This window comes from Terrapene carolina, unplaced genomic scaffold (genome assembly GCF_002925995.2).
Source record: "Terrapene carolina triunguis isolate 2854851 unplaced genomic scaffold, T_m_triunguis-2.0 Scaffold427, whole genome shotgun sequence".
Lineage (NCBI taxonomy): Eukaryota > Metazoa > Chordata > Testudines > Emydidae > Terrapene > Terrapene triunguis.
In genome coordinates this window covers 205,278-218,992 of record NW_020664778.1, presented here as the reverse complement: position 1 = coordinate 218,992, position 13,715 = coordinate 205,278, and the positions used below count along the sequence as shown (strand labels likewise).

Here is a 13,715-nt window from a genome sequence, read left to right as displayed (position 1 = left end):
GCACCCCCAGACCCATGAGGCCCCTCCAGCCATTGGCCCCTCTAGTGCCCCCCCAGCACCCCCAGAACCATGAGCCCCACACAACAGGAGAGTTCGGGGCCATGGAAGACATGTGGGAGTCAAGGAGGAAGTGATTGATCAATACCCATCCACAGAGCGTTTTTTGTGAAAGGTTAATAACATAAGAACTGCTATACAGTCTGTCTAGCCCAGTATCCTATCTCCAACAGCGGCCAGTACCAGAGCTTCAGGGGCAGTATACAGAAGAGGGTAATTTTGGAGAGATCTATCTCTGTGTTCCCCTCCTGGCTTCTGGCAGTCAGAGGTGTAGGATGACCCTGAGCATGGAGTTATATCCCTGACCAGCTTGGCTAATAACGGTTGATGGACCCATCCTCCATGAACTTCTCTAAACCCAGTTATACTTTTGGCCATCACAACATCCCATGGCAATGAGTTCCCCAGATTAATTGTGTGTTATGTGAAAAACTACTCCCTCTTGTTTGTATTAAACAGGCTGCCTATTAATTTCATTGGGTGACCCTTGGTTTTTCTTTTATGGGAAAGGGTAAATAACGCTTCTCTACTCACTTTCTCCACACCAGGCATGATTTTATAGATCTCTATCATATCTCCCCTAAGTTGTCTCTTTTGTAAGCTTAACAGCCCTCATCTTTTTAGTCTCTCCTTGTATGGAAGCCGTTCCGTACCCTTGATCATGGTCAACGTAAACAAAAGGTCTCGCGGCCCGCCAGCAGATTACCCTGATGGGCTGCGTGCTGAAGGTTGCCAACCCCTGCAGTACACAGTGGTTGCTACCATAAATACATAATTACACACAAAAAGTGAGGTTAAAAGAACATTCTTAAGGTTGCCAAGTCAAGCACTTAAAACTTAGGAAGTACCATAATTAAAGTTTCCCGTGCAATTTAATTTGCCCCCCTTGTGTGTACACATCATGGTACAGTCTATAATGATGTAATCCCCTGCAGTTTTTTCCCACAGGAGTGCTTGACTTGGCAACCTTAAAATGGTCTTCTAACAGAGTTTTTTTGTATGTAATTTTGTAGGTTTTTAAAAAAGCAAACTTGAAGAAACAGAAATTCCATCAAGTGGCATCATATTGACTCCCAAGTGGTTCATCAGCAGTGGAACCTTTAGATCCACCACACAGACCTCAGCCACGTTAGCTAACTGAGTAATTGACAGCAGTCGTAGGCTGTCTCCTGCTATGGGGACCAGCACAAGAGAGGGGTGAGCCACATGCTTTCTGTTGGGTTTCACTGATATTTGCTGCCAGCAGAGGAATGGTGAGACTCAGGATGTTGGATTCCATTCCAGGCTCTGGAGGGGAATATGCCCTAGTGGGCACAGATTCTTCTGCCCATTTCCCCTATAAAGTTGCCTGCAGCACCTCAAGAGCATGGGTATCAACCTCAGGGCAGACTGTTAGGAACCAGGGCACAAGCCCCAAATTGGCTATGAAGTTCTGTACTTCAATTTCACCAACCAGTGATAGTCAACCTGTGGAACTCAGTGCCGGGGGTGTTGTGAAGGCCAAAAGTATAACTGGGTTCAGAAAAGAACGAGCTAAGTTCATGGAGGACAGGTCCATCAATGGTTATTAGCCAAGATGGTCAGGGTCGCAACTTCATGCTCTGGGAGTCCCTAAGCCTCTGACTGCCAGAAGATGGGACTTGAAGACAGGGGATGGATCACTCAATCATTGCCCTGTTCTGTTCACTCCCTGTGAAGCATCTGGCATTAGCCGTTGTCAGAAGACAGGATGCTGGACTAGATGGACCATGGGCTGACCCAGTCTGGCTGGTCTTATGTTCTTAATAAATAATAATACCACAGAATGGTGGGAACTGCTTAGCTTTCAGTCGTAGAGGACAGGTCATTATTAGGCCGAGAGTGCATTGCTCCTCTGAAAAGATCTTAACAGAGCTGCTCCCTGTGTGTATTCAGAGTCCTAAATGTTGACTTCAGAATAAGCTGCGGTTGCTTTTGACTCTGTTTCCTCCTGCAGAGCCAGCCCAGCTGTTTCACGAGGTGGATCCATTGTCGTTCCCGATGAATCCAGGGAGCTGGATTCTACTGCCATTCAAACGTCATCAACAGAACCACGGGCAACAGGCATTATAGGTCGGGGGAGGCTGTGCCTCCCCACACCGCCTGGCGTGGCCCCGCCCACGCTCCACCCTTAGGCCCCCTCCTGCCTGCTTCCAGTTTTCTTCCTGCTCTTCCATGGCCCAGAGGCTGGGACTGGGGTAGGCAGACTGGGGCCGGTGCTCGCGAGGCCCATGGCTGTGGTTGGAAGCATAGGCGCCGACTTCCCCTCTGCCCGGCGGTGCTTGACCCCGCCCGCCCCTGTCCCGCCTCTTCCCGCCGCTGCACCGCCCTCGCCCTGCCCCCATTCCATCCCTTCCCCAAAGTCCCCACCCCCTTCCCACCCCCATTCCACCCCCTTCCCCCAAGTCCCCGCCCCTGCCCTGCCTCTTCTCCGCCTCCTCCCATGAGCGCGCTGCGTCCCCGCCCCTGCCCTGCCTCTTCTCCGCCTCCTCCCCTGAGCGCGCTGCGTCCCCGCTCCTCCCCCTCCCTCTGGGAAAGTCCTAAGCACCGCCAAACAGCTGTTAGGCGGCGGGCGGGGAGGGGGGAAGCGCTGGGAGCGAGGGGGAGGAGTGGGGACGTGGTGCACTTGGGAGGGGGGGAGGAGGCGAGCTAATTTTTCCCCGTGGGTGCTCCAGCCCCGGAGCACCTATGCAGTTGGCGGCTATGGTTGGAAGCGCTGGGACCGCGCCGCCCGCCTACCCCTCTGGAGCTTGGGGTGCTGGGGCCAAGTCACTTGCCCAAGGCTGGGGGTGCATGGCAGGGTCGGCAGCCGCGGGGGGTGCTCTGGGCTCCAGCAGGGGAGGGGGCAGTGGAAGAGGAAGGAGGGGCCGAGGGCTAGCCTCCCCCAACGACTTGTTCACCCGCCACCCATGAACAGAACTGATGTTAAAATTCCAGTCGTGGGGCCAGATTCTCCGCTCGCTCACATCCACGCAGGCTCATTTGAATCAGTGGAGCTGCGCAGGTGTGCGTGGGGGCAGAGTTTGCAGACAATGGGATCAGATAGATGTATATGAAGAGCTACTTCACCTTTATTATCGCTAGAAGGAAAACAAACGTAGCCTGGCTCTCAGGCCTGTCTTAGGCTAGGATAAAAGGTGCATTGTTACAACGTGGTAGCCAACACATCTGAAAAGTCTAGAGGGGAAGAGGCACCGTGTCAGGCTAAGTCACACGACTGGAAGGGAACTCGAGAGGGCATCTAATCCAGTCCCCTGCACCCATGGCAGGACTAAGTATTATCTAGACCAGGGGTTCTCAAACTTCATTGCACCGCGACCCCCTTCTGACAACAAAAATTACTACACAACCCCAGGAGGGGGGACCAAAACCTGAGCCCGCCTGAGCCCTGCCGCCTAGGTTAGGAGGGCCAAAGTCTGAGTCCCACCACCCCAGGCGAGGGGGACCAAAGCAGAAGCCCAAGGGCTTCAGCCCCAGGCAGGGGGCCTGGAACCTGAGCCCCTCCACCGAGGGCTGAAGTCCTTGGGCTTTGGCTTTGGCACCAGGAGGTGGGGCTTGGGCTTTGACCCCGGGCCCCAGCAAGGCTGAGCTGGTTCGGGTGACCCCATTAAAACGGGGTCACGACCTACTTTGGGGTCCTGACCCACAGTTTGAGAACTGCTGATCTAGATCAGTCAGTCAAATTAAAGACTGCAGAGAGCCAAGGCTTTAACTTGACCAATTTAGCATGTGCTAAATGTGGTGCATTGGAAACCTGTTGGAATTGTAGGCTGTCACTTTAATTGTGCAGGGTTTCCTGGGCCCTCTTGCAGGACAGGGGGCTCAGTAGGAAAGCGTGCATCCAGAGTTAGTCTGGAAAGACCCGGTCTAGAACAAGTTGTGCCTTGCTGCCTTGGGGAGCAGCCTGTTTTGTCTCTCTCTGGTTTTGGCAGCAGGGCAGTGTCAAGTGCAATAGGGTCAGGTGAGGCAGTAGGGTGCCGAGGTGAGGTCACGCAAAGGCGGTCGAGCAGCAAGCAGTGGGCAATGGCCTGCTGCTCAAACAGCTTCCTCTTCCTTCTGGGATCTTTACATAGTCCAGGTATCCAATGAAAATCCTGTGTGTCCAGTCAATCAGGGGCCTCGGATGTAACTGTTGGGCGCTGCAGGCCTTGAGCAGCTGTTGGTCAGGGGCCATGGTTCTACGCACCGTTGGGGCTTGGAGGCTAGCAAAGCTGTTTAGGGACCCGGCAGACCTGGGGTCAATAGCAGGGACCCGGCCCAACTTTCTAGCAAGAGTATTTGATGTTTTTATCTGTCTGCTCTGTGTGTGCGGTGAACACAACACCAAAGTGTACTGACATCTATAAATCCTAACCTGGACACGCTTCAGAGGCTGGTGGAGTTTGCATGGCTGGCAGGTATCTACCTTTCGAAGTATGGCCCTGATTTTTCAGAGCCGCTGAGCACCTACAGTTCCCATCAGCTTCATCTGCAACACATGGGCCCTGACTGAGGAAGGCACTACACATACGGTTAACTTGAAGCAGGTGCGTAAATCCCATTGATGGAAGCACACGTGTAAGTGCTTTCCTGAATCAGGGCCTTGGGGTTCAGCACTTCCAAGGGCACGGCTACACTGCATGCTCTGTACAGAGGCGCGCAGAGTACGTGTGCTGCACAGGCCCCTAGCACGGTATAAGTAGCAGTGTAGACAGAGAGACACTGCTTAGGCGAGTAGAATAAAGACATGCCTGAACCCTAGGGTATATACCAGGGGTGGGCAAACTACGGCCTGGGGGCCGCATCTGGCCCTCCAGGCATTTGAATCTGGCCCTCGAGCTCCTGTCGGGGAGCGGGGTCAGGGGCTTGCCCCACTCCATGCGGCTCCTGGAAGCAGCCGGCATGTCCCCCCTTCGGCTCCTATGCATAGTGGCAGACAGGGAGCTCTGCACACTGTCCCCGCAGCTCCCATTGGCCAGGAACCACGGCCAATGGGAGCTGCAGGGGTGGCGCCTGCGGACGGGGCAACACGCAGAGCTCCCGGCCGCGCCTCTGCATAGGAGCCGGAGGGGGAACATGCCGCTGCTTCTGGGAGCTGCTTGAGGTAAGCACCCCCAGAGCCTGCACCCCTGACCCCCTCCAGTGCCCCAAACCCCTGCCCCAGCCTTGATCCCCTTCCTGCCCTCCGAACCCCTCGGTCCCAGCCCAGAGCACCCTCCTGCACCCCCAACCCCTCATCCTCAGCCCCACCCCAGAGCCTGCAGCCAGAGCCGGAGTCCTCACCCCCCTGCACCCCAACCCCCAATTTCATGAGCATTCATGGCTCACCATGCAATTTCCATACCCAGATGTGGCCCTTGGGCCAAAAAGTTTGCCCACCCCTGGTATATACCCTCCACACCTCTCTACATGCCCCAGCAGTGCCTCCCCCATCGATGCTGCTATTTATGTCCTTCCCTACTGCAGTGGTTTTCCTCGCTGCTTCCCCCTTGCCGGAGCCTTTCATGGCCACGTGTAGCTACATGCCGCAGAGTGGACGCAGCTTGCCTCTCCCTGGGCCGTGTACACGTTCCCTACGTGCCGCTGCCACTGGTGTGCGGCGTGGACATAGCCTAAGGATTGGACTGCATTACTCGGGGTGTAAACAGAGCAGATTGCCCGGGGTGTCAAAACGCCACCCCCCACCCCCCGCAATGATATCTCGCGGAGCCACTTCGTGGAGCAGAATGACTCTTCAAGGCTCAGTGGCCACCCATGTAAAACCTCATTGATCAAGCTGTGCTCTTATCACTGCGCATTTTCATTCTCAGTCAAATGCAGATTTAACAAAGGGGCCGGTGAGAAAATAGAACCCGCGAGTTCCAATCTGCTGCACAGAGATGCCTGCGGCTCCCTGGCAGGATACAACTCTATAGGAATTCATATCAGCCCACAGACAAATGTAAGGTGGAGACAAAGGAATGCTTTGTCCAGCTCGGCTTGCTGTTAGAAGCTTTTTCACTTAATGCAGCCTGAAATTCAGGCATTTCACACACGTTTTACCAGACTGATATGATTTTGCAAGTGAAAAGCAGTTAGCACCCCACCCCTGAAACAGCTTGAAGAAAATATTTTATACACCAGGAGAAAGCCGCACAATTCCCACGCTACCCTGATGCTGCTAAACGGCAGGCAGGCCACAGAGCCGGAGGTGGAGAGCGCGGTGCAGAGGAGGGGGAGCTTTTATTCCACCCCAGTCCTGGGGTTGGCCTGAGGCAGTTTCGGGCCTGAGGCAGTTTCGGACCTGGCACCACTTGAGTAGCCCCAGGCCTGCTTTGTGTTGTTCCCGCAGTGACCCCCTCAAGGAGCCATTCCCAGAACCAGGAGTTGCCAGAGCACACGGGCAGGCTGGCCACCCAGCTGGCCTGTCCCTTCTGTGGGTGAATCGGGTTGGTTACAATCGCAGCCATCTTTCGAACGGCACTCTAAACGAACCTTTCGGGTTGCTATTGAATTGTCTCCCGTCTCCGTGAGCTCGGGGTTCTAGCTGGGATGGGACGTGATGGAATCCCACAAAAAGAGGCACCTGCCTTGGTATTCCCGGCTGGCGCCAGAAAGAGGGGAGCTGGGGATCTTTGAAAGGAGCCTGATTTGGGGAGATCTGCAGCCCATTGTCGCAGATTTGAGCAGCTGGGATAGTTCAGAGAAACATCCCAACTCTGGGGCACTGATCCAACACAAACCCAAATCCTGAGCCTTCGGAGGTTGCCCTCTCAAGCATTTTTGGAAGCCCTAAAATGGACGGTTGGGGTCTGTGACGGGTTCCCCCGGGGGTGCCACCTGGAACTGCAGTGGCGAGAGGGAGCCCACCAGCCTGGGCTTCCTCTCGCACTGTGCTGCTGTGACAAGCTGCAAAGCCCTCCAGCCTGCACGTTCACCAGCATTCGCACAGGTAGGGACACACCCAGCTGCACTTACACACAGGCTCTCTAACCACCAGCCTCCCAGTCTAGGACCTCAGAGCAGTACCTGCCCTGGTCAAATCTGGCCAGTCTATGGGTTTAATACCTGGTCCGCCTCTCCCTCAATGTGAGGAGGACAATGCACACTTGTGGTAACCAAGCAGAGATTTCCCCCAAGCACTCCAGTCAAAGGTCCCTGGTTTAGATTAAAACATAAATTAAGTTTATTAACTACAAAAGAATAGATTCTAAGTGCTAGCAAACAGATCAAAGCAGATCACCTCGTAAATAAACAAAACCACAAACTGAGCTTAACATACTTCTCATCCTGAGTGATAAACAGGCTGGCAGATTCTTAAGGCACAAGCTCCCTTGGCTTTTCAGCGTGGGTTTCCCAGGGTTTCATACGGAGGCTAGAAATCCCTTAGCCTGGGACTATCTATTCTATGATCTATGATCATCTTTTCCCCCCGTTCAGGCTTTATTCCTCAGGTGTTTCCAGGTGTGTTGTTGCAGGGAGAGTGAGGTACCCCCTAGATGTCATTTTCCCCCTTTTATATCTTCTTCCCACTTGCTGGAAAGCTCTTTTGCTGTGACCTGGGTCAAACAGTTCCCATTGTGTAGGGCTAGCTCTGCGAGGTTTCTATTGTACACAGTTCCTGGGTAACCCTTGTGCTCGTGTGCATTTCCTCAATGAGACATTAACATTGTTTGGCCTTTTTACTGTTGTACCTGAAAGGCTGCTTGTGGGTGTTTTCAACCTCACGGCATGTTTCAGTAACACCTAGATAGCCAAACTTCATAACTTCCCATACGACGAGAGCACACGAGATATTAATGTCTAGCAGATCAAGATTTTTAGAATGACACCTCACAAGGCAGACTTTGTACAAAACGTATCCTAATTCCATGACAGTGGTGAATAGTGGGGTGCCAGGGTGTCACAGGGTCCTTTCTTAATTTGGTGTCATGGGCTCCCATTGTGCTCCTGTTCAAGTCAATGGGAGGGCTGGTGCTGGCCTGCAGGAGCAAGCCCAAATACTGCAGCTATTATATCATAGATTCATGGATCCCAAGGCCAGAAGGCACCGTTGTGATCATCTAGTCTGACCTCCTGTATAGCACAGGCCAGCGACCTGCCCCACAGCAATTCCTAGAGCAGAGCTTTTAGAAAAACAGCCCGTCTTGATTTAAACATCGTTAGTGATGGATAATCCACCACAGCCCTTGATAAATTGTTCCAATGGTTAATTACCCTCCCCGTTAGAAATGTACACCTTATTTCCAGTCTGAATTTGTCTAGCTGCAACTTCCAGCCATTGAATCCTGGTAGACCTTTTTTTCTCTGCTAGGTGGAAGAGCCAATTATTAATTATTTGTTCCCCTGTAGACACTTATAGACTGCGATCAACTCACCCTTTAACCTTCATTTGGTTAAGCTAAATAGATTGAGCTCCTTGAGTCTACCACCATAAGGCAGGTTTCTAATCCTTTAATCATTCTCACGGCTCTTCTCTGACCCCTCTCCAATGTATCAACATCCTTCTTGAATTGTGGGCACCAGCTCTGGACCCAGGATTCCCACAACGATCACACCAGGGGCAAATACAGAGGTCAAATAACTTCTCTGCTTCTGCTTGCGATTCCCCTGTTTATGCATCCCAGGATTGCATTAGCTCTTTTGGAATCAGAGTCCCCCTGGGAGCTCATGTTTGGCTGATTAGTATTTAAAGGAGCAGAGCTCATTCTCGTGAGACTTTGGTTCTCCGCAGGGCCTGCAGGTTTGCAGCCGAACAGGACTCCGTGTTGTAAAGGGGATTCCCAGCTGGGAGGCAGACAGAAGAAGAGCGTCAGCTTTTTTTGATTGATTGGCACTGCGTATGAACCGTAATTAGCCAACCCATCATTCGCTCAAACTTGTGTGCATGCCATGGAAACCGCCCCCGTGGCATTTTCGGAACTGGAGAGAGCCACCCACTTTGGTGCACGTAATTGTAGATTGCAGCGTAATGCAGCTAGAGCCTTATTCATGGCAGATGCATCCTCCAAACTGTGTAGAGTTAAATGAGGCAAGTGAGGGAAGAGAATCTTGCAGCTGAGATCAGAAAAGAGATGGAGAGTCAATGAGGCAGAGAGATGCCCTGTGAAACTGAATGATATGGGGAATAAATGGTGCCCCTGGAGTTCCTTCTGCTTGTTCCTGCTCATTGGTTTGTGCACTCGCTTAGCAGCTGTTTAGACTCATGCCTCCAGCATTTCAGCAGAGCACAGTCACCAACACGTGCCTCAGTTTACCAACTTGTAACGCTGTATTAATGTGGCTGGTCCCCACAGAAGAGTCGTGAGGCTTATGCAACATTTGTAAAGTGCTTTAAGCTCTTCCAATAAATGTATTAGAGACGCCTGAAGAATTGTTATTCTCCGAATAAAAGTATTCCAGCCCAGTCCTGCTTTCAGTTAAGTTAATGGGGGTTCTCCATTGACTTTACGGAGTGCAAGGAAGAAGCCGCGTTCGATTTCCAGGTGCCATGCTGCAGCCATGGCAGGCGAGGAAACTGCAAAACAATCGCAGTCATGGGACACCACAGTGGGGAGACAGACAACAAGGATGGCCGAAGCCCATCGGTATGGAAGCGGCAAAAGTCTCTTCATTGCTGACGATGTCGATCAGTATTGCTGTCCTGCCGCCCTGATAGGCGTTTGCCCCACCACAATTCCATCGGAGTCCCCTGGCGGACTCTCCTGGGAGCGAGGGTTGTCTCTCCCTCTCCAGATCTCCATAGCTCTCCCCTGAGATCTATGCCCATCCAGCCTTTCGCTGTGGGCAGCACAGTTCCATTGGAGTCACGCTGCCGTAGAATCCACGACCTTTCGGGCAGACTCCCTGCAGAGTTTGATGTGTCCGGGGGAAGACAAGGTGCCTCCCTCTGCACCACTTCTTCCCCCGGCACGGGTTCCAGAGCCCTCTCGGGGTTTGAGTGACACAGAGGTGGCTGTCTTCCCACCGTTGTGTATGGGCCAGGGGGTATCTGAATGGGAAGGAGACCCTCTGCAGGTGGCTCACCAGGGAATAATCGGTTGTGGACAAAGCACAGGACTGGGGCTCAGGAGACCTCGATTATATTCCTAGCTCTGCTGCTGGGTGGCCTTGGGCAAGTCACTTGCCCTCTCTGTGCCTCAGTTTCCCCCTCTGTAAAATGGGAATAAAGAGAGTGATCTCCTTTGTAAAGCACTCGGAGAGCTACAGATTGTTGTGATACTTTAACTATGTATCCATCAGCGTGCAAGGTGATGGACAGACGCAGGAAGGGAGCATGCAAGGTCAGGTATATAACTGGAGTAGAACTTGGCATGCAGGATCCACAGAACGGATCCCAGCCGAGAAGGCAGACAGTCTGGCTAAGGTTCTTCTCTGGCTCCCATTACCACAGTAGTTGCACCCGTCACAATCCTTACGGTATTTATCCACCGAACACCCCTGTGAGGTGTTCGTAGGCACAGAGTGGCTAAGTGGCACACAGGAAAAGTCACACAGGAAATTTGTGGTGGACAAAGGATCGCACCCCCCTCTTCCAAGTCCCCACCGAGCACCCTACCCACTCTTTTCAGGCTGCCCTCAGCTGGTAACATCTCTCCATCACAAACCCCCCGGGGGGGATGTGCTGGCTGCCTGCAGGCCCACGACAGACCCTTGGGCCATCAAGTCTCTCAAATCTGACGTGACTAGACAGACCCAAAACACGTCCTGGTAACGTGTCCACATCCTAGAAACCAGCATCCCAGCTGCTTTCTTTCTTTGGAAGGGAAACTGCCCTCCCCTCTCGCCTCTGGACAGGAAGGACAGGATAGTATAAGGTGAGAACGTGCCCGGCTGTTGCCTGGGCCATATTTATTCTAGGGGTCCTGGGTTGTTAACTGGCCTTAAAGGAGACTTCAATTATTAATCAAAGTGAAGAGCGGGATTGGCCTGCTGGTGCGGAAGTCAGTGACCAAGCTCCCGTTGAAAAGCAGCGCAGCCAAGCGCTGAGAGCATGTTAAAGAACAGCCAGGGGATATTTCTGTTAGCAAAATCACCCCCTGGAAAATGAAATGCTCTCCAGCCTCATACAAAACTGTCGCGCGTCCCGGCTCGGGCTGTCTCTGGTAAGTACGTCTTCTTCGGCCACACTCGAAAGAAGCTCGACTGGGCTCCAGCCTCGGCCGCGTAATGGTTCCGGACTTCTCTTCTGCAATGAAACAGGCCTGTTGATGCCCTGCCACTGCCAACGCGCCGTGCCCACGGCATCTCGTCCGCAGCTGGCAGGATGCGGAACTCCACCCTGAAGGAAACATCTCCTGCGTGGTTCATTTCCCCATGAGTGGACACTGGCTCACTGGGGTGAGGGGTGATGTCTGCCCAGAAGTGGAAGCAGCAGACGGATCGAGTGAAGAGAAGCTGGGGCATTTGATTGCGCCGCAGAGATGCCGGTGGGATGATATCTTTGTCAGGTTAGGCAGGAGCACCCAGAGACAGGGCTGGATCGATGTCAGGGCCCAGCAGAGATGGCCCTGCTGGTTGTTGTTGCGTTTATTGAATTCTAGCAGTGTGCTCAGAGGATTCAGGAAGCAGCCCAGTGCCTCTCGATTAGGAAGTGGGTGAAAGTGGATTGTTCGCGCATCCAATAAGTGCTCAGGGACCCTCCCTTCAGAGAGGCTTTATTAAAGGGGATACTCTATAGCCTAGTAAAGCGGAGAGGCTTGAAGCTGATAAAGTACTAGTAGGAATTGAAGAGAAACAGCCAAATGAAAGAGTCCCAGTCCATTACATCACGTGAAGGCAGACAGGTGATCCAGTGGATGCAGCGTACTTGAACTTCCAGAAAGCCTTTGACAAGGGCCCTTGTAAAAGACTCTTAAGCGAAGTAGGCAGAAAAGAGAGGAAACAAAAGGTAGGGCTAAATGGTCAGTTTCCACAGTGTGGTCCCCCAAGGATCTGTACTGGGACCAGTGTTGTTCAACATATTCATCAATGATCTGGGGAAAGGGGTAAACAGTGAGGTGGCAAAGTTTGCAGATGATACAGAATTGCTCAAGATAGTTACGTCCAAATCAGACTGCGAAGAGCTACAAAGGGACCCCACAAAACCTGGTGATGGAGCAACAAAACTGGCAGATGAAATTCAATGTTGATAAATGCCAGGCAATGCAAACTGGAAAGTATAATCCCAACCATACATACAAACTGATGGGGTCTAAATTAGTTGTTCCCACTCAAGAAAGAGATCTTGGAGTCATTGTGGATAGTTCTCTGCAAACATCCACTCAATGCGCAGCGGCAGTCAAAAAAGCGAACAGGATGTTCAGAACCATTAGGAAAGGGATGGATAATACAACAGAAAATAGCATAACGTCGCTATATAAATCCACGGCACGCCCTCATCCTGAATACTGCGTGCAAATCTGGTCGCCCCATCTCAAAAGAGAGATAGTAGAACTGGGAAAAGTACAGTGAAGGGCAACACAATTGACGAGGGGTACAGAACCGCTTCTGTCTGAGGAGAGATGAAAAAGAGTGGGGCAGCTGACTCGGGCTCACAGGGCTGCTGGGCTATAAAACTGCAGTGTAGACATTCAAGTCCAGAGGGGGGAAGGTCTCAGAGCCCAGGCACCAGCCAACCCAAACATCTACACTGCTACTCTTAGCCCCCAGCCTGAGCTCTGCAACCCCCGTCAGCTGACCCGGCTCTGAGATTCGGTGCCGTGGGTATTTTACCGCAGTGAAGATATACCCTGCATAAGGCCAGAATTATCTTCAGCAGAACGGGGCCTGCTGGGCCACCCAGATATACAGGTCCATCCTGTGTAATGCTCATTGACCAAATATACATCAAGCAGAAGTCCGGCATACGTACGATCACCCTTCTCTCCTACGTTAGAATATTCTCTTACTTCGGCAGCGCTGCCAGGATATAATTATGAACCTAATAGAAAATGACAATGTATTAATCCAAAGTTAGTTCACTTACACGTACTTTCTGAATGAGTTTAATGATTTTTTTCTCTGGCAGAATGACAAGAATCAAAGCCCTCTAATAGAAGTGGACGGGAACAGATTGAGAATGATGCCTTATTTCCTGTGTTCTGGTGTATATTTATGAGGGTTTTGCCCCTGCCTGTCTCGATCTGAAAATACTAAGGGTCTCCTGGGCTAGCTTGGTACTTCACACTTCTTGGAATTGTCCAAACAGCAAGTGAGGGGAATTTATAATTTCAGAGACGCAAGCAGGCTGGCAGCAAGCCCTTACACATATACTCTCGTCACATTTTCCCACATATCAGTAGCAGCCTTATATTCTCAGTGGAAATTGATTTATTTGAGATAAAGGAAAACAAGAAAGAACAAAAGTAAAGTCTCCAGGCGAGAGGACAGTATCTGTGTCTCCTGAGGCCCGGAGCAGTCTGCATCAAACTGAACACAATGGCACCCTCAAAGATATTTAGGCCCCGAACTCCACAATGCCTGCCTGTCTTTGGTAGACTTTAGATTTAAAGATGCAGTACACAGAAAGCAAAAGGTACATAGAGCGGGTACATTGCTAAAATACACCATGTTACTAAGTACTGTCATGTGAGCAAAGATACTTCCAAAGCAAGAATGTTTATTATTTCAAATAGGTGAGAAGATATAAAAAAAAAGAGATCTACTCTATCAGGAGTGTTCTAGCTACTGTCTCTTTCTCC

The 13,715-nt window shown here is 51.7% G+C and overlaps 1 protein-coding gene across 1 annotated transcript in view; it reads right to left on the bottom strand.

Moving 5' to 3' along the window:
• The window catches only part of FAM166C (family with sequence similarity 166 member C), a 59,619-nt gene extending 48,180 nt beyond the window's left edge, over positions 1–11,439 (bottom strand). The window contains exon 1 of the mRNA XM_024194970.3: positions 11,147–11,439. Coding sequence (XP_024050738.3) covers positions 11,147–11,439 — 293 coding nt within the window. The remainder of the gene's footprint in view (positions 1–11,146) is intronic.
• Between the last annotated feature and the right edge of the window lie 2,276 nt (positions 11,440–13,715).